Here is a 20,876-nt window from a genome sequence, read left to right as displayed (position 1 = left end):
TATGGACACCACAGAAATACAAAGAATTATAAGAGAATACTATGAAAAATTATACGCTAACAAACTGGATAACCTAGACCAAAGGGACAACTTTCTAGAAAACTACAATCTTCCAGAACTGACCCAGGAAGAAACAGAAAATCTGAATAGACCAATTACCAGCAAGGAAATTGAACTGGTAATCAAAAAACTACCTAAGAACAAAACGCCTGGATCAGATGGTTTCACTGCTGAATTTTATCAAACATTTAGTGAAGACCTAATACCCATCCTCCTAAAAGTTTTCAAAAAGTAGAAGAGGAGGGAATACTCCCAAACTCATTCTACGAGGCCAACATCACTCTACTACCAAAACCAGGCAAAGACACCACCAAAAAAGAAAATTACAGACCAATATCCCTGACGAACATAGATACAAAAATACTCAACAAAATATTAGCAAACCTAATTCAAAAATACATCAAAAGGATCATCCCTCATGATCAAATGGGATTCATCCCAGAGATGCAAGGATGGTACAACATTCAAAAATCCATAAATATCATCCACCACATCAACAAAAAGGACAAAAACCACATGATCATCTCCACAGATGCAGAAAAGCAACTGACAAAATTCAACATCCATTCATGATAAAAATTCTCAACAAAATGGGTAGAGAGAACAAGTACCTCAACATAATAAACAGTATATATGACAACCCCACAGCCAACATCATACTTAACAGCAAGAAGCTGAAAGCTTTTCCTTTAAGATCAGGATCAAGACAAGGATGCCCACTCTCCCCACTTTTATTCAACATAGTACTGGAGGTCCTTGCCATGGCAACCTGACAAAACAAAGAAATAAAAGGCATCCAGACTGGTAAGGAAGAAATCAAACTGTCCCTGTTTGCAGATGACATGATATTGTACATAAAAAACCCTAAAGAGTCCACTCCAAAACTACTAGATCTAACATCTAAATTCAGCAAAGTTGCGGCATACAAAATTAATACAGAGAAATATATGGCATTCCTATACACTAACGATGATCTAGCAGAAAGAGAAATCAGGAAAACAATTCCATTCACAATTGCATTAAAAAGAATAAAATACCTAGGAATAAACCTAACCAAAGAAGTGAAAGACCTATACTCTGAAAACTACATTAAGGAAGATACCAATAAATGGAAACATATCACATGCTCATAGATAGGAAGAATTAATATTGTCAAATGGCCATCCTAAAGCAATTTATAGATTCAATGCAATCCCTATCAAAATACCAACAGCATTCTTCAATGAACTAGAGCAAATAGTTCTAAAATTCATATGGAACCACAAAAGACCCGGAATAGCCAAAGCAATCCTGAGAAGGAAGAATAAAGCGGGGGAAATTACACTTCCTGATTTCAAGCTCTACTACAAACCACAGTAATCAAGACAATTTGGTACTAGTACAAGAACAGACCACAGACCAATGGAACAGAATAGAGAGCCCAGATATAAATCAAAGCATATATGGTCAATTAATATACAATAAAGGTGCCATGGATATACAATGGGGAAATGAAAGCCTCTTCAACAGCTGGTGTTGGCAAAACTGGACAGCTACATGTAAAAGAATGAAACTGGATTGTTGCCTAACCCCATACACAAAAGTAGACTCAAAATGGATCAAAAACCTGAATGTAAGTCATGAGACCATAAAACTCTTAGGCTCACGCATCTCAACAAACAAAAAGCAAATAATCCAATTAAAAAATGGGCAGAGGATCTGAACAGACACTTCTCCGAAGAAGAAATTCGGATGGCCAACAGGCACATGAATAGATGCTCCACATCCCTAATCATCAGAGAAATGCAAATTAAAACCACAATGGGATATCACTTCATACCAGTTAGGATGGCCAACATAGAAAAGACTAGGAACAACAAATGCTGGCAAGGATGCAGAGAAAGGGGAACCCTCCTGCACCGCTGGTGGGAATGTACATTAGTTCAACCATTGTGGAAAGCAGTATGGAGGTTCCTCAAAAAACTCAAAATAGAAATTTTTGACCATTTGACCCAGGAATTCCACTCCTAGGAATTTACCCTAAGAACGCAGGAGCCCAGTTTGAAAAAGACAGATGCACCCCTATGTTTATTGTAGCACTATTTACAATAACAAAGAAATGGAAACAACCTAAGTGTCCATCAATAGATGGATAAAGAAGATGTGGTACATATACACAATGGAATATTATTCAGCCATAAGAAGAAAACAGATCCTACCATTTGCAAAAACATGGGTGGAGCTAGAGGGTATTATGCTCAGTGAAATAAACCAGGTGGAGAAAGACAAGCACCAAATGATTTCTCATCTGTGGAGCATAAGAACAAAGAAAAAACTGAAGGAACAAAACAGCAATACACTCACAGAACCAAAGAATGGACTAACAGTTACCAAAGGAAAGGGACTGGGGAGGATGGGTGGGAAGGAAGGGATAAGGGGGAAAAAGGGGCATTATGATTAGCATGTATAATGTGGGGGGGAGGGGCACGGGGAAGGCTGTACAACACAGAGAAGACAAGTAGTGATTCTATAGCATCTTACTATGCTGATGGACAGTGACTGTAATGGGGTATGTGGTGGGGACTTCATAATAGGGGGAGTCTAGAAACCATAATGTTGTTCATGTAACTGTACATTAATGATAGCAAAATTAAAAGTTAAAAAAAAAAAAGATAAGGCTACTCTCCTTTGTTGGTCTAGGCTATGGTTTTTGCCACAGTTTACTTACCCCAAATTGCAAGTCTGTTATTCCCAAATAAACCCATATTTGCTGGCAAAATAACTGCTTAATTTTTAAGGTCATCATAGCTCAATAGAATATTTCTGGGATTAAAAAATAATCTTCATGCAAATAATACTTTTTACTATTTTAAAGAGCAGATTGAGTAGTTATGTATTATAGACACTGGTCAGAAAAGGCAACAAGAATTGCTGAGATATCACTGTTTGAAGGCCAGGCTATAAAAAACATACAACAGTTCACAGCGGTAGTGGTATGGAGAAGCAGTGGAGTGTGGGTGTCATCTGACCTAACATATAAGCATGTAGGATATGCTACATCATGGATGAAGCTTGAGGACATTTTGCTAAGTGAATTTAGTCACACAAAGATAAATATCATACAATTCCACTTATGGAGTATCTAGAGTAGTCAAACACATGCGAACAAGAAGAATGGTGGTTGCTGCGGCTAGAGAGGGCAACAGGGAATTGTTTAACAAGTACAGAGTTTGTTTTGCAAGAGGAAAAAGTTCTGGAGATTAGTTGCACAACAATGTAAATATACTTAACATTACTGAGCACTTAAAAACATTTAAGATGGTAAATTTTATGTTATGTGTATTTTTCCACAATTAAAGAAAAATGTGCATATGTGTACACACACACACTTCTGTATGTATGCATGTGGAATATCCAAAATCATGTAAAGAACCACAAAAGAGCATGCTTGTTTAGCAGCTGACACTGAAGGAAAGAAACCTGTGTGATTAAAGATGATGAAACATCCATGTGGATTAAGATCCATCTCTTTCAAACATAAACCCCAACCAGAAATAGCCAAGAGCAGCTGCAGATCCAGACCAGTCTCTGAACTCGTCTGCATGGAGGGTGCGCCAGGGCACTAACTGTAGAGGTCTGCTTCTTAACTTAGTACTGATTATCCTAGTATATTGGAAGTTAGTCTGTAGATGAATAAAAAGCATGGTCTACAGCATTTTAAGGTCATCCATATACGACCCATCACAGGAAACAGGAAACATCATAGGAAAACACCAAAAAAACTTTTTTTTTCTAATTTGAGGAATTACCATTGTGTTACTTGAGAAGGAAAACAACTTCTAGACTCAGTGGTTAACTAAGCCTACTGTGATTCTCTGAGAGTTTAACTCTGGCTGTAGGGAAGTTTGTAACTAATTATCAAAACAGGGAGGAACAAAGCAAGTACTCCCTGGGATTTCATTCCAAGTAAATGGTTGCATTTAAGATACAGCAACCAAACGATGAATAACTGCACAAATATTCCTAAAAATTAGCTGACAAGCTTAAATACAAAGAACCAAAATATCAAAATATAAAGGTAAGATTAAGGGAACTACATACTTGTTAGCATTTCTCTTTCATCTGTTTTATAAAAGAGTAGAGAAAATGAGTATGTCTTTTGTGTTCTTTTTCATGGACTATACATACTTTAAAAAAATTACAACTGTTACACTAACATGTGAAAGTTGTAAAACCTTTAAGTAAAGGAATATATGTTCTGTCCCCCTAGTAAATTACTTTAGAAATGTCATATATTTTTATGCATGTACATTCACAGATAAAAACATACTTTGACCTAAATGGTAACAGAATATACACATTCCCAATTTTTCCTTAATCTCTCAACGTGTATGTGAATCCTCATTCTTTTTAACAGCTGCACAGTATTCCACTGTATGAATGTACAATAATTTTAACCATTACATTACTGATGGACATCGATGGTGTTAACCACTTTTTAAATGTTGTTGCAATTAATTATTTTTAAGCATTTTATTTTGAAATAATTTGAAATCTACAGAAAAACTGCAAAACCAGTACAGTCCCTGTGTGCCCTTCACCCAGCTTCCCCAAATGTTCTAACACAACTGTGGTATAAAGCTGGAGTTAATACTGCTATACTCTTTAACTAATATATGTATCTTATTTGAATTTCACCATTTTTCCCCATGAACTTTTTCTTTTTCTTGGTTCAGGATCTAATCCAGGATTTCACACTGCATTTAGTTCTCGTTTTCTTAGGCTCTTCCAATCTGAGACAGTTCCCTGGATTTTTATTTTTACTTTCATGATCTCGACACTTTTGAGAAGTACTGGCCTCAAGGAGGTGGAACATAACTTCCAATCCCCTAAGTGTGGGCTACACTCAGTGACTCCCTTCCAAAGAGGACAGTAAAGAAAGAAGGGAAAAAAGAGTAACGTTACAGTGGAGAAACTTGACAAATGTTACCTCTGACAGAAGCTTAACATCAACAGTGATTTGTATCCTTGATGTAATGAAAATGGCACCTCACTTCTGTGGCTTCCTCTTCAAATTGCATAATCCCACTCTAATTATGAGGAAAATATCAGATGAATCCCAACTGAGGGACATTCTACAAAATACCTAACTCATTATTCATCAAAACTGTGAAGGTTATCAAAAACAAGGAAAGTCTGAGAGACTATCACAGCCCAGAGGATCTTAAGGAGATATGACAACTATACGTAATTAGGTATTACAACCAAAAAAGGGCATTCAGTAAAAACTAAGAAAATTTGAGTAAAGATGGGCTTTAGTTGATAATAATGTATGGAGATTGATTCATTAATTTCGACAAACATATACTAATGGAAGATGTCAGTAGTAGGAGAAAATGTATAACAGGTTTATGAAAATGCTCTATCTGATTTTATCTTCTGTAAATCACACTATTCTAAAAATCTTAAAAATAAATGGACAAGAATATAAAAACACCCTGAAGAAGGAAGAGGAAAGAATAGAGGAAAAACTAACACTATTAAATATTAGCAAGGGCTAGTAAATTAGAGCCCACAGCCCAAATCGATTGCCAGTTTTTCCAAGTTGTTTTACTGAAGCTCAGCAATGCTCATTCATTTATGTATGTCTGTGCCTGCTTTTGTGCTACACTGGCAGAGTGGAGTAGTTACAACAGACTATAGGCTGCAAAGCCTAAAATATTTACTTTCAGGTTCTTCATAGAAAAGAGACTGCTGACCCCAATATGAGTAAGTGTAACACAAAGGGATGTTCATAAATGTCAATGACCTAATATGACAACACCTAAGGAGCTGCTGACGTTCCCTGACTTCCCCAAGCAGAGGCAGGTGTGTCCCTACCAAACCCCTGTAGCTCTTTTCCATTCAACACAAGCCTTCCTCCTGCTCTAAGCTCAAAGGCAGGATTTCTATAGTGTTTCTTTACATTCGCCCTGAATTTAGCAGGTAACAGGCATTCGTGGCAGAAAAGGGTAACTTCTTATACTCTCCAAGAGATGTTTACTAACAAATCCCCAATTGTGTTAATGTAGAAACACAACTGTCTCTACACAAGAGAAATGCAGCTGTGCGCCTCATAGGACCGCAGTCATCTCCCTGAGCGTGCAGTGCAGGCTGGTGGGCTCTTCAGGCCCAGGAGCTGAGCCGTGACTAGTTGACCTGACCAGGATGACTGGATGGTTCACAATAGGAATGAGCCACAAGACCCAATTATGGACAACGGGGCAAGGGGAAATATGTGGGAAGGTTTATGGACCTTTCTTCCCTCTTCTAGGGACAGGCAACAAAACGTTTCTAGTTTTGAGGGCACGACTGTGTAAAGATGTGACACTTAGCACTGTAAGCCTTCTTAGACACCACAGGGGACAATCCTAAAAACAATTCCAGCAGAGCACATGAATGCAATATGCCTAACCAGGCCCTTGGTGATATTAAACAGCATACTATTCCTGGGCTTCCTAGTATGTGCAATAATAAATCTCTCCTTATCAATACATTATGCACAATGTTAACCTATTAAAAACAAAATACTTGAGTTTGATTATTATGGATAAGCTAAGGAGAAACCAGACTGTAACTGTAGTAACCAGTTGGCTGAATTACATTTCTAAGTAGAAAAATTAATTACTTTAAAATATATTCTAATTGAAAAATGGTACTCCATAACTGGCATGTACTGCCACAAGATTCATAACCAGTCATCTCTGCATTACTACTGAAGGCACTTAAGAAGACAATGTTTCATTAGGAGCTCTCAATATTTTTTAATAATGCACTTACTATTCTTTGACTATACCATTTGTTATCTCTCTGGTTAGTAAACACTCCATCAAAAATAAATTCTTTGTCAGAAAGCTTTTTTAAATATAAACACAAGGATAAAGAACACAAACAGTTTAAAAAACCAAATAAATGACTACACCTGAAGGCTATGCTTTTCTTCCTCCTGCCTAATAATGCTGGGTGCAAACAGGAAAAACAATTTTACTGCTTCTTTCTCCAAATGGAATACCTTTTCCAAAAATAATAAACATTTTCTCAGACTACATTTAATGACAAGGCTATCGTGTTGGATAGACTAAGCATTCATTAAACATTTATAATGTAACTGCTTTTTACTTAGCTTTTCAACTTTTACTTTGAATCATCAGAGTTTGAAAAACCACCACCCAACTTAAGGCACACCAAGATGCCAAGAACTGTTTTTTGTAAATATTCCAATCTCTATTAACATTCTTGAAGAAACTTCACCTGCTCTCATTTCATGGAGTATGGAATTTAAAAATTAAAATCAACACTCTGAAGGACAAGGACACAGGTCAGTAACAGACTTTTACAAAAGATCCTGAGCTATAACTGAGCAAAAATCACCCATAACATCAGCAGCAACAGGAACCATGCCAAGCCCTGACTGACTAAAGCACATCACAGATACAGTTGGCACTTGAACACGGGTTTGAACTGTGCAGGTCCATTTATAGGTGGATTTTTTTCAATAAGTATATTGGAAATTTTCTTGCAGATTTTGTGACAATTCGAAAAAACTTGCAGACAAACCATGCAGCCTAGAGATATTGAAAATATTAAGAAAAAGTTATGTCATGAATGCATACAATATATGTAGACACTGGTCTGTTTTATCATTTACTACCAAAAAATCAACAGGCTATGAACAGCAGTTAAGTTTTTGGGGAGTTGAAAAGTTATATGTGGATTTTCAACTGCACAGGTCAGTGTCCTTAATCCACCCCATACACTATTCAAGGTCAACTCTACTATCATTTTATCCTATAATCTCAGATAGGAACTATTATTATTCCCATTTTATAGATGACAAAACTCAGATGCTGAGAATTTAAGTAACTCGCCCAACTCACTAAGTGCCTGAGCTGGTCACATACCTCCAGAGTATATGCCACTAACCACTGTATATGCTGCTTACTCACTTTCTTAGAGAGCCCAAATCTCTCCCCAATATGATTAGCACATACATATTGCTGGTAGCCTGGACTGCAGCAACCTGAGTAAGAGGTAACAGGAGGCAAATATAGTTTCTTAAGCAAAACAAGTGCAGACCTTTACTTATCAACCCACTCCTTTCCGCACACTAAGGAGCCTAGCCTAGCTAGGGTGTACCTTGGCTGGCAAAAGGTAAATCTCTACCAACTCCCTTAACTGCTTTTTCAACGTGACCTGAAAGGTATAGCTGAACTAGGGCATCTGGTTTTTGTCAATGAGGTTATCTGCTGTCTACTAGAAAAAGGCTGAAAGCCGCTCCCATTTGTCCTACACATGATCCCCAACTCAACAATACCCAGTAAACATCAGTGACTTACCAACATGGAAATAGAGAGGCTGTCACATACATCAAATGAACAGAATTGTGTGTTCACAAATAAAACCATACATCTATGTCCAAATGATTTTAGCAACAGTGCCAAATCCATTCAGTGGGGAAAGAACAGTCTTTCCCACAAACGGTGCTGGACAACTGAAGTACCACCTAAAAAAGAATAAAGTTGGAATCCCACCTCATACCATATACACAAATTAACTCAAAACAGATGAATGACCTAAGCTCAATCTGTAAAAAACCAGAAGCAGCATAGAAGTAAATTTTGGATTTAGTAATGGATTCTCAGACATGATTCCAAAACTAAAAGCAACAAAAGAAAAAACAGACATTGGGCTTCATCAAAGACACAAATGTTAAAAAAATGAACCAAAAACCTAAAACTACAAAACTCTTAGAAGACAACATAAGGGAAAAGCTTCATGACACTGGATTTAACAATGATTTTTGGGATATGACACACACACACACACACACACACACACACACACACACACACACAGGCCAAAAAAGTAAAAATGGATAAACTGGGCTTTATCAAAATTTAAAACTTATGTGCATCGTAGGACACAATCAACAGAATTAAAAGGAAACCTATGGAAAAATACTTGCAAAGCATGTATCTAATAAGGAGCTAATATCCAGAATATGTATAGAACTTACACAACTCAACAACAATGACAATTTTAAAATGGGCAAAAGACTTGAACAGACATTTCTTCAAAAACACAAATGGCCGACTAGCACATGAAAAGATGCTCAACGTGGATAATCACTAGGGAAAGACAAAATCAAAACAAAATGATCACCTCACGCTCATCAGGATGGTTACTGTGCAAACAAAAAAAACCCAAAACCATAACAAGACAGAAACAAAAAATATCAAGTGTTGGTGAGGATGAGCAGAAATTGGAACCCTTGTGTACTGTAGATAGGAATGTAAAATAGTCAGCCACTATGAGGAACAGTATAGTCGTTCCTCAAAAAATTAACAATAAAATTACCCAATGATCCAGCAATTATATTTCTGGGTAGCTCTTCTCAAGAACTGAAAGGCAGGGTCTCAAAGAAATATGTGTACACTCATGTTCACAGCAGCATTATTCACAACAGCCAAAAGACAGAAGCAACCCAAATGTTCATAAACAGATAACTGGAGAAACAAAATGTGGCATATACCTAAAACAGAGTATTAGTCTTGAAGGAGATTCTGACACATGGTTTGAACAACCCTGAAGACTACATGTGCCAACAGGTATCATAATAACCTTGAGGACACTATGCTAAGCGAAATAAACCGGTCACAAAAAGACAAATAGTGTATGATTCCACTTACACGAGGTATCTAGGGTAGTCAAACTCACAGAAACTGAGAGCAGAATGGTGATTTACTAGGGGCTGAGGTAAATAGGGAGTTGCTGTTAAACAGAACAGTTCCTTTGTACAAGATGAAAAAGTTCTGGAGACTGGTTGCACAATAATGTATCTAACACTACTGAACTGTACACATAAATACGGTCAATTTAATGTTACATGCAATTTTATATTGCAATTAAAAAATTCCTTACACAAAATACAAAAAATAAATTGTATTTCTATATATTGGCACAGTGTGTGAATTTAAGAGTTTACATTTTTATTACATATACAAAAAAAATGAAATAGGGAATAATCTGACAAATGATATGAAAGACCTACTACACTGAAACTACAAAACAAAGCTGAGAGAAATTAAAATCTCAACTAAATGGAGAGATACCTTGTTTAGATCAGAAAACTTAATACTGGTTTCAATTCTTCCTAAAATGATCTTTGAGGCAAACACAATCCCAATGAAAATATTGACATAATTTTTTGTAGAAAGTGACTAGTTGATTCTAGAACTCTAAAATGCAAAGGACCCAGAATAACCAAAACAATTTTAAGAGAGAAGAACAAGACTGGAAGATGAGCTCTGTTTTTATCAAGTGTTATTATGAACCTCGAGTAATACAGACTGAGTGGTACTGATGTAAAGATGAAAAGATAATAAAACAGGAAAATCTGGACTAGAATGACACATACATGGGTAACTGAATTTTGACAAAGGCGCAAAGGCAATTCAGCAAATAAAAGTCTTTTCAACAAATGAAGCAATAATAGACTATTCATATGCCAAAAAAACCCTTTCATCCATACTTTAGACCATTTAAAAAATTAATTCGCAACAGATCACAAAGCTAGTTGTAAAATCTAAAGATCTTCTCAAAAAGTAGGAGATCCTTGTGATAATTGAATTAGGCAAGGATGCAAAAATACAATCCATAAAAGAATAAATTTCATCAAAATTAAGTTTCTGCTCTTCAAAATGCGCTGCTTAGAAGAAAATATTTGGAAAGCATATATCTGATAAAGGACTTGCAATGCCAAATATCTCAAAATCTCTCTCAAAGAGAGAGTCTCAAGGACTCTCAAAAATCAATTACAGGGTAACAAAGAAGCCACCAACAGCGATACTTCACCAGGAGGATACAGGACGGCAAAAATCCCATGGAAATAATGTTGAACATCATTAGCCATAAGGAAGTGCAAACTAGAAAACAGTAAGACATCACTACAGAGCTATTAGAACAGGTAAAACTGAACAGCAGGCGTGATCGTGTGTGGATGAGCTGGAACTTTCCCGCGAACAGTGGAATGCGGAAGACAATTATTCTAGATAATAGTCTGGCTGTGTCTTAAGAAGTTAAATACACCTACCATTATGATCCAGCCACTCTACTCCTAAGCATTTACTTAAAAGAAAGTATATTCCATACAAAGATTGGTACATGAATGCTCACTGCAACTTTATTTGTAATAGCCAAAAACTGGTGATAAGCCAAATGTTCATAGGTGAATGTATAAACAAATTGTGGCACATCCATACAATCAAATACTATTCAGCAGTGAGAAGAAATTTATACAATAAATACTTTTTATACAATAAGAAATTTGATTTATACAATAACAAGGACAAATCTCAAAATAATTAATGCCGAGTTGAAAAAAAGCTGAAAAAAGGTGTATGCTGTAAGATTACATTTATATTAAACTTTAGAAAATTAAAATGAATACAGAGTAACAGAAAATAGATAAATGCTTGCAGGGCGGGGGTGGTGTGGTGGATGGAGAAAGTACAAACAAAGGGGCACAAGGAAACTTTTGGGGATGATGAGTATGTTCACTATTTTGACTGTAGTTAATTATTTCACAAGTGTATACACATGTCAAAACACAAACTTGTACACTAAGCATATCTAGTTTTTATTATGTCAATTATATTTCAACAAAGCTGTGTAGAAAAAGATGAGCAAACACAAACTACCTATAAAAAAAAGCAGCTAAAAAGGAAGCTGACCCAACTTCACACATACTGTATGTTTTCTCAGGGTTAAAAAGTATTATAGCTCATTACAGGTATTGCAGACATATTTCTCTCCAGTTCTCACACAGAAAGAGCCTTGCTATGTTACCACCTCCTTCTCCAGGGCATATCTCAGATTTAATAACCCACTGTGACGGTTCTGAGACACTCAACTAGAAGGGAGGAGGGAGGGAAGAGGGAAGAAGATAGAAAGAAAGGCCAAGGAGAGGGAGAGAGAACACATGCATGGAAAGAAAATGAGAAATAAAAAGATGCTTCCATAGTATAATAAAGCATATTTATCTCATACATATAGGTAACAAAATCCTTAACACTGAAAACAAAATAAAGGCATTCCTGTTACACAGGGTCGTATACTTTATCATTACTTCTGGACATTTCCTACATATTCTAGTTCAGGTGATACAGAAATACAGAAGACAGACATGGAATTATCACCACTTGCAAAATTTGTGAATATTTATTTAACCAGAATACCTTGGAGAATTTTTTTTTTTAAAGATAAGTTACAAATTACAATGTCAGCAGCAAAAAAAATAAAGATCCTACAGTATTTAAAAAGAGCCTAAGAGCTTATTACGAACACCTTCATGACAATTAACTTTAAATTTTAGATAGAAGATAAATTCCTAGCAAAATAGAACTAACTAAAATGGACAATACAAAATCCAAATTGTTCTGGAACTTCATTAACCCAAAAAGCCAAGAACTATAAAATTCTAGAATTGTATTACCAATCTTAAACTTTTCAGAGAATAGAAGAAACCAGAACTCTGCAATTTATTTCATAAGGTCAACCAAAGCACATCGTATAAAAGTAGGCAACAAGTACATCTCACTGATAAGCAGAAATTACTGGTTTAAAGGTAGACTGAATAATTTACCTCTTTATTAACACACATTTATTGACTATCTCCTCAAGGACTATTTCACGTTAAAATACACACAGCTATAGCCCCTGTCTTCAAAGATTTTTAACCTAGTAAGAAAAACAGTGGTTGAAAGGATGCTCAAATATCCTGAGGAAAAGTCTACAAAATCCTGCCTATACCAGGCCTAAGAATAACACAACTGTGGCACCAACAAAATTAATCTGTGTTTATGATAAACGCTTAGCTTTATGATAGTGAGTTGAGAGATTTGCACAATTCTAAACAGGAAATATAAATGTTTCTGCTATGAAAGTATGACATATTGGCTTTTACAAATGGCAACACATCAACTGCTCACAAATGCTTTGGGCTTTTCCCCTCATGTGCTATAATTTACTTAGCAGAGTTTGGTTGCGCCAATGTCCCAGGTACTATTTTATTATGGAAATGATTACACTGGTCCTAACAGTGTGAAGAAAGAGCTGAGCTAATTATAACCCTTTTTCCCCTAACAGGTCCCCAGGTTCTCTTTTACCTTTTTATGGACAAAACATCCCTAGTTATTTTAGCCTTTAAAAAAAAAACAGAAGCTACTCTTCAGTATAATTCTAATTTTGCCTATATAATATATAATATCTATTGTTCTCTTTACAGGGACCCCTCTGAAAACAATCCAAGGAAAATCAATCTAAGAGACATCAAATGTCATCAGAACATTGATCCTGAGAGGCTCTACCTCAGGGCTCTTAATTGGCATCCAAGGATTAGCTTCTGGGAATCCAAGGACATCCTGAAATATTATGCTAATCTTAGTTGTGTTTTCTGTGCAGCAAATCCTTAATTCTCATCGGATGCTCAAGGGTAAATGACTCCAAAACGGCTTTTCCTTTACCTGGCTAAGAAAGCTAAGTATAATAGAAAATATACACTCGATGATGTTGCAAGTAATTTGATAAAATGTCTCAAGGTGTGTGTACACACACAATTAGGAGGGACAGCACAAAAAGAGGACAATAAAAGAACTTATTTGCTACGGAGACTTCCCTTTTCTGGAAGACAATGATCTTTTGGAGTAAACACTTGATTCCCATCTATTAGTCAGGGCAATGCATCGTTTTGCCTAGGCAGTCTTCCCTGTAATTATTAGCATCTAAGAACATGGCACTATGAGTATCACTGGAATCAAACTACGAAGAAATTCCAACACACTGAAATGAAATCAAGTCATGGAGGATGTAGAACATAGCATTTGGAAGTGTTACTAGGCAGAAACTGCAAGCAGGAAAAATGCATAATTTGGGGGTACCAGCATACAACATGAACATACATGATTAAAAGCGGTCACTGCTTTCCTAACCACTCACATTCCAAAAAGCACCACTGCCTGAACTCTGCCACTTGCCCATGCTAGTCATCTCACTAAGTACTGCAAGCACTAAGAAAACTCACTGCCAGTGTTCACTGCAGTTTATCAATAGCCATTCCATGCACCCTCACAGACAAAGGGTCGACTGGGCAGGAATCTACTCGTGCCCAAATTAGCAGACCGGCATCATGATCCACAGCAAAAGGAATCTAGGAATAAACTGTCTAGGTTTCTTTAGTAAACATTCCTCAGAAGTTCCTTCTCTAAGCACATGAGTGAAGTTAGCAACTTTACCCTTTAGGTTGGGGTCTAGTTCCTGTAAATGGGAGAAAACTGAATCTTTTATCAGTCAGGGATCACCTGTACATTCTGACCAATTATTCCTGCCAAGTATATTAAGAAATAACAGAAACAGCTAGTATTTATTGAGAATTTACTAGGTGCCAGGTTGCAATAACCCACACAATCCTCTGAGATAAATACTATCAGTAATTCGGTAAAGCTTATGTAACTTGCCCAAAGATCTACAGATAAGAATAGGTGGGGAACTGGGATTCCAAGCACGTTCACCTAATCACTACTATAATGTTACAAACTGCCAGGTTATTTTTCATCCTATGAAGCAATGAAAAAAATTAAGGAAAGCAGTAATGATCATATTTACTTGTTAGACCACGCTAATGAACATTGTGGAGAACAGACTGATGGTGAGGTAAGCAAGGGTTCAAGAGACAGTCAAAATCTGAGTCAAGTATCGTCAGTAATTACTGTCTGTCAATTCAAAGACACGAAGAGGAACCGGCAGTTTGGTTTTTTTAGAGGGCAGTAAGATGGTAAGTCAATTTTTTACCTAATCATAAATAAAATGAGGAAAACAAATTCTACAGAATTTCCCTCCCCCTGCCAATATAAACTTACTACTTTCTAGGAATCTTATCTTTAAAATGAGTCCCTAGTGAGTGCTTTTTCAAAATTAAGAAAGTTTAAAGAAAGCCCTCTTTAGGGATTAGCACTGGGCGGTGAGGCTGGGTCAGCACGCTGCTTGTCGGCACCGGTGCTGTAGAACCAGGGCTAGAACCTGCAGGCTCCATCGCACTTACTGCTCCACTTCACCCATCCTCCCCATTCCACCGATGAGGGCACACTTCGCCAATACAAGCATCTAGCAGTCTTTAAAAAACAAATTTAGGCAAGTAAGCTAAGACTCTGAAGCCCAGCTCACATATTCGAACTTCCTAAAATTCCTACTTTTCCTTGGAATATAGTTTCCTTGGTGTTAGAGCTTCTATTCATTGTAACATTTCTACATCTGTCCTAAAATAGACTAAAAAAAAAAATTCAAGAAATGACACTCTATGCTTAGTGTTCCACCATTAAAACGAAAGCGCCAACGACAAAGCTCGTTCGGCCGAATCCGGGCCAATTAAACTGGGTTTGCAAACCAACCGAACCTCCCGCAAGACTAAAAATGTCGGGCTGGAACCGAATCTCTCCTTGGCGCCGCCCGCGCGGAGGGCAGCCGGCATCGGGCCAATTTCCCGGCGGGTCCGCGGCGCTCGCATCTTCCGGGAGACTCGGCCAGACCCGCACACGGAAGCGGCGTCCGCCGCCACACTTCAGGGATCCGGAAATACCTGCCGCCATTTCCCCGGCCCGCGTCCAGCGCCTTCCCAAGCACCAAATCCCTAAGCTGTACCTCGCGAGGAGCGGCATTCCGGCGCCTAGTGGTCCGACCGGGCCGGCAGACCCAGAACGGACCGGCTCGCCGCAGCCAGCGCCCGCCGGCCATGCCCAGCCTCGGACCGAGCGCCGAGTCCGACACCACGCCCGCTCACCCAGCCGCCCGCGCGCTTCTCCGGCATGGCTCCCGCCTCAGGCTCCGGCGCCTTCCTCCCTTCGGGCCTCGGCGGTGGCTCCGCGCTCATTCCGCGGCCATGCCCGCGCCGGCTAGGGGCGCTCCGGGACGACGGCGACGCCGCGGAGGCGGCGGCGGGGTCCGCATCATCATGGGCTCCGCAGCCCGCGGCGGCCTGCGGGCCGGGTGGAGGCGCCAGCAGCTACGCCGAGGGCCGAGGTTAGCGGAGGCTGCAGCCACGGGGCAGGCGAAGAAGGAGTGGAGAAGCAGGGCAGCCCCACCACGCGACTCTGGCACTTGCGGGCAGCGTGAGCGACAGCCCGCGGCTGCGAGCAGGCTTGCCCCGCGCCCCCAGCCCCGCCTCACTATCGGCCCCGCCCCATACCCTAGGCCCGTCTCTGCGTCCCTTCAGCCGCCCGGCGTTCACGCCCCGCTGCGCGCCAGAAGTGCGTCATCTCCCAGGGCGCCTCGGCCCTACTTTCCTTCTGATCCTCACTGATTCCTGTTAGCTGGCGGTATCAACGGCGGCAGGTGTTTGCGGTGCCGGCTCTCTGGTCTCAGTGTGGCGCAACTGCTCTCCGGATGATTCCTGATGCAGATGTACAGATGGGCAACGTTCTGACATGGAAGGAGCCTCCCAGGAACCCCGAAATATGGAAGTGCCACACGCACTCTACGATATTCTGTTCCTCCACAATGCAAAGAGAAGCTGACTAGGTGCTTAGTGGCCTGCGGGATGCGTGGGAAGGGCGGTCTTAGGAAACACTGAGCTATTTGCTGGCACCATCACGGTGACTATGACGTGATTGTCACTGACTCTCACCTGTAAAATGGGAACAGCCTATCTTGGGTAAGGGGATAATCCTCAGAAATCAGCTGACACTAATCCTGGCTCCGTGAGTGCTACTGTTCTGATTACTGGCCTGACAGGTCCTTGTGAGATACTACATCCTATTTGCAGATGCCAAACCAAGTCTCAAAAGGAAGTGACGCAGCTAGTTGCAAAGCTGAAGTAACAGGATGTGCTCCACAAATTTGGAATACAAATATAGTCAATATTTTATTTCCTGCTAGATGTTTTAGCTCTCAGTGCTGCTTTGAAAAAATGTGAATACCTTGGAACCCTGATGACCTGGTGTCTTTCTCCTTATTAGAGACCCAGGTGGGTTTAAAAGTAAATATATATTGCGTGTGTGCTGTAGTGTAGCCACCGTCATATGCCTTTTGTAGGTCTTGGGCTTGTATAATCTTGGTGTCCTTGCTCAGGCTGCTATAACGAAATACCATAGACTGGATGCCATAAACAAATTTATTTCTTGTAGTTCTGGACACTGAAAGCTGGAGCTCAGGGTGCCAGCAGGTTGGGTTCTGATGAGCGCTTACTATTTGGTTTGCCGATGGTCACCTCACTATGTCATGGGAGAGGAAGAGAGCAAGCTTTCTGGTGTCTCTTCTTATAAGGGCGCTAATCCTTTCATGAGGATCCCTGACCTCAACTAAACCTAATTACTTCCCAAAGGCCAAATCTCCAAATTCCATAACACTGGGGGTTAGGGCCTCATGTTAGAAATTTTGGGAGAACACAATTCAATCCATAGCACATGATGTACAGTTACAGCTTAATTTACAGTCACTGTTCACTATGTTCCCAAAGCACACGGATGTCTAAAATTAGCTTTTCCTAAAAACACTGAAGTTTTCTTGATCTCAGGTAATCTATCCAGACTGGCCCCTTATTGCTGGGATTTTACTGCTTCTTGGCTCTGATAGAAGACTGTCTTGTCTGAATTAGGAGACTGGTAAGATTTTGGAAGCTACCAGCCTTGAACTGAGTAGCAAATTCCCAAACAATATTTCAGGCAGGTTGTGACTACCATCTACTTATATATATAGCCAGAGAAGAGAATATGTTAGACCCAGTCCACTTCTGGATGGCTGTTATTTTTTGGAATTATGTCCTGTTATTGAGCCAATGACCACATACCTGTTTTCAGCTGTGCTTTTGTTCTGGTTCTGCCTTCTATATCTACAAAAATGTCTAATTCTTCTTGTTTAAAATGCAAAGATGAGATTATTGTCTAACCCCATACACAAAAGTAAACTCAAAATGAATCAAAGACCTGAATGTAAGTCTAGAAACCATAAAACTCTTAGAAGAAAACAGGCAAAAATCTTTTTAATATAAACATGAGCAACTTTTTCCTGAATGCATCTCCTTGGGCAAGGGAAATAAAATAAAAAATGAGCAAATGGGACTACATCAAGCTAAAAAGCTTCTGTACAGCAAAGGACACCGTCAGCAGAACAAAAAGGCATCCTGCAGTATGGGAGAATATATTTGCAAATGACATGTCCAACAAGGGGTTAACATCCTATATATATAAAGAGCTCACATGCCTCAACACCCAAAAAGCAACCCTATTAAAAAATGGGCAGAGGATCTGAACAAACCCTTCCCCAAGAAAGAAATTCAGATGGCCAACAGGCACATGAAAAATGCTCCACATCGCTAATTATCAGGGAAATGCAAATTAAAACCACAATGAGATAGCACCTCACACCAGTTAGGATGACCAACATAGAAAAGACTAGAAACAACAAATGCTGGCGAGGATGCAGAGAAAGGGGAACCCTCCTACACTGCTGGTGGGAATGTAAACTAGTTCAATCATTGTGGAAAGCAGTATGGAGGTTCCTCAAAAAACTCAAAATAGAAATACCATTTGACCCAGGAATTCCACTCCTAGGAATTTACCCTAAGAATGCAGCAGCCCAGTTTGAAAAAGACATATGCACCCCTATGTTTATTGCAGCACTATTTACAATAGCCAAGAAACGGAAGCAACCTAAGTGTCCATCAGTAGATGAATAGATAAAGAAGGTGTAGTACATATGCACAATGGAATATTATTCAGTCATAAGAAGAAAACAAATCCTACCATTTGCAACAACATGGATGGAGCTAGAGGGTTTTATTGTCAGTGAAATAAGCCAGGTGGAGAAAGACAAGTACCAAATGATTTTACTTGTCTGTGGAGCATAAGAACCATGAAAAAACTGAAGAAACAAAACAGAAGCGCACTCACAGAACCCAAGAATGAACTAACAGTTACCAAAGCAAAAGGGACTAGGCGGGGGTTGGGAAGGGAGGGAGAGGGAATAAGGGGCATTACGATTAGCACACAGAATGTAGTGGGGGGGCATGGAGAAGGCGCTATGGCACAGAGAAGACAAGTAGTGACTGTAGCATCTTACTATGCTGATGGACAGTGACTAATGGGGTGTATGGTGGGGACTTGATAATGGGAATCTAGTAATCACAATGTTGCTCTTGTGATTGTATATTAATGATCCCAAAAGAAAAAAGCAAGGATGAACCTATCATCTTTACACATTATCCTCCAAATAATAACCAGTTTGTGAAAACCCAGTTAAAATGCATCACCCAAAATCTAACACTGTAAATGATATTTGTGGATGCCACCATGAGATCTGGTCCCTTGATCTGGAGAGTCATGAAAGTAATTTTTAAGATATGAATTGCATTGTGCTGACAGTCACACCATAGGAATTAAAAAGACCTTTATCCATAACTTCTAAGTAATTATACATTAATTGACAGGCCAAAGACCTGGGATTCCACATAATTTAATTCAACATCGTAGGTTCTAGGAAAGTAATGGCTCTCACTGAAAGGTGTGTTACCTTGTTTCATCTGAGAGTGGTTTAGGTAGTTTCAGTGTTTGAATTCATACTATCAATCTTTATTGATTTTGAAAAATTATAGAAAAATAATGCATAAAGTACTGTAGCATAGAAGGATCATAAAACTGATATGGTTTGAACTTAAAAACAATAGAGAAGAGGATAAAAGTATTTCTATTAACTGGTCAGCTCTAGAATTAAGAGTATTTGTTCATATAAATTTCTTACTTTCTGCTATAAATATGTACCAATATTATTTTATAAACAGAAACTTTCCAATCTGCAAAAAAAATTAATTATATATTTTATATTAGCTTCCTGTTGTTACATGATGAATTACTACAGATGTAGTGGCTTAAATCATCACAAATGTATTATCTCAGTGTCTGTGAGTCAAGAATCTGGCATATTTTAGTGGGCTGTGCTGAAATCAAAATGTCAGCTGCTGCATACTCACCTGGAGGCTCAATTAAGTCAGATCTACTTTAAAGCTCCCTCCAGTTATTGCTGCAGTTCATTTCCTTGCCATCCTGTGACTGAGGGCCCTGAATTCTTGGCTAGCTGCCAGTCAGCAACTGCTTTCAACTCCCAGGGGCTGCCCTCAGGTCCTCACCATAAGTTTTCTCCAAGTTTCTCTGAGATTTCACCTTGTAAACAGTAGGTCAGGCCCATCCAGGAAAATCTCCCTTTTGATTAATTCAAAGTCAACTGATTAGTAGCCTAATCTCAGAAGTGATAACCTAAATTCCCTGCTTTTTGGTGAAGGGAATGCAGTGTATGCACACAAGAAGGCAGAAATCTTGAGGACTACCTTAGAATTCTGCTTACCATACACTCCTTCAGTACATTTGTCTTTGCAGTCCCAGGCTTACCTCAGTACTTAGTATGTAGGAGATACTCATTAAATGCTTGTCGAATAAATTAAACCAAGATGATAGTTTCAAATAGGGCTATTTTGGAAGGGAGGCCCTATAGTATTGAATTGGGGGTCTTTCCTTCAATTTACTAGGCTCATGCAGTATATTTTGTACCCCTAATCCTGATTTGCAAGGCAGAAATATTCATAGTACCTCGGAGCAAGTGGCAACCCAGAGGAATTACAAACAAGTGTTATAATGCAATTCTCTGGTTCTTAAGTGGTATGTTTAAACCAGGTTTCAGAACTTTAACCAGAATTGTCAGTTGAAGTTTATGTGATCATATGTCTAATATATATTTTTTATTTTGCTATCATTAATGTA

General features: G+C 38.9%; 1 protein-coding gene across 3 annotated transcripts in view; it reads right to left on the bottom strand.

Moving 5' to 3' along the window:
- Positions 1-16,327, bottom strand: part of MFSD14B (major facilitator superfamily domain containing 14B) — a 105,479-nt gene extending 89,152 nt beyond the window's left edge. For 2 of the 3 annotated variants that reach the window (XM_036928919.2, XM_036928921.2), the window contains exon 1: positions 15,772-15,902. In XM_036928919.2, the coding sequence (XP_036784814.2) occupies positions 15,772-15,864 (93 nt within the window). In that variant the 5' untranslated portion in view covers positions 15,865-15,902. The other variant, XM_036928920.2, reaches the window with a different exon arrangement.
- Positions 16,328-20,876: the final 4,549 nt, after the last annotated feature.

This window comes from Manis pentadactyla, chromosome 3 (assembly GCF_030020395.1).
Source record: "Manis pentadactyla isolate mManPen7 chromosome 3, mManPen7.hap1, whole genome shotgun sequence".
NCBI classification, from domain to species: Eukaryota; Metazoa; Chordata; class Mammalia; order Pholidota; family Manidae; genus Manis; species Manis pentadactyla.
The sequence above is the reverse complement of the archived record's forward strand: the minus strand, read 5'-3'. Positions and strand labels throughout refer to the sequence as shown.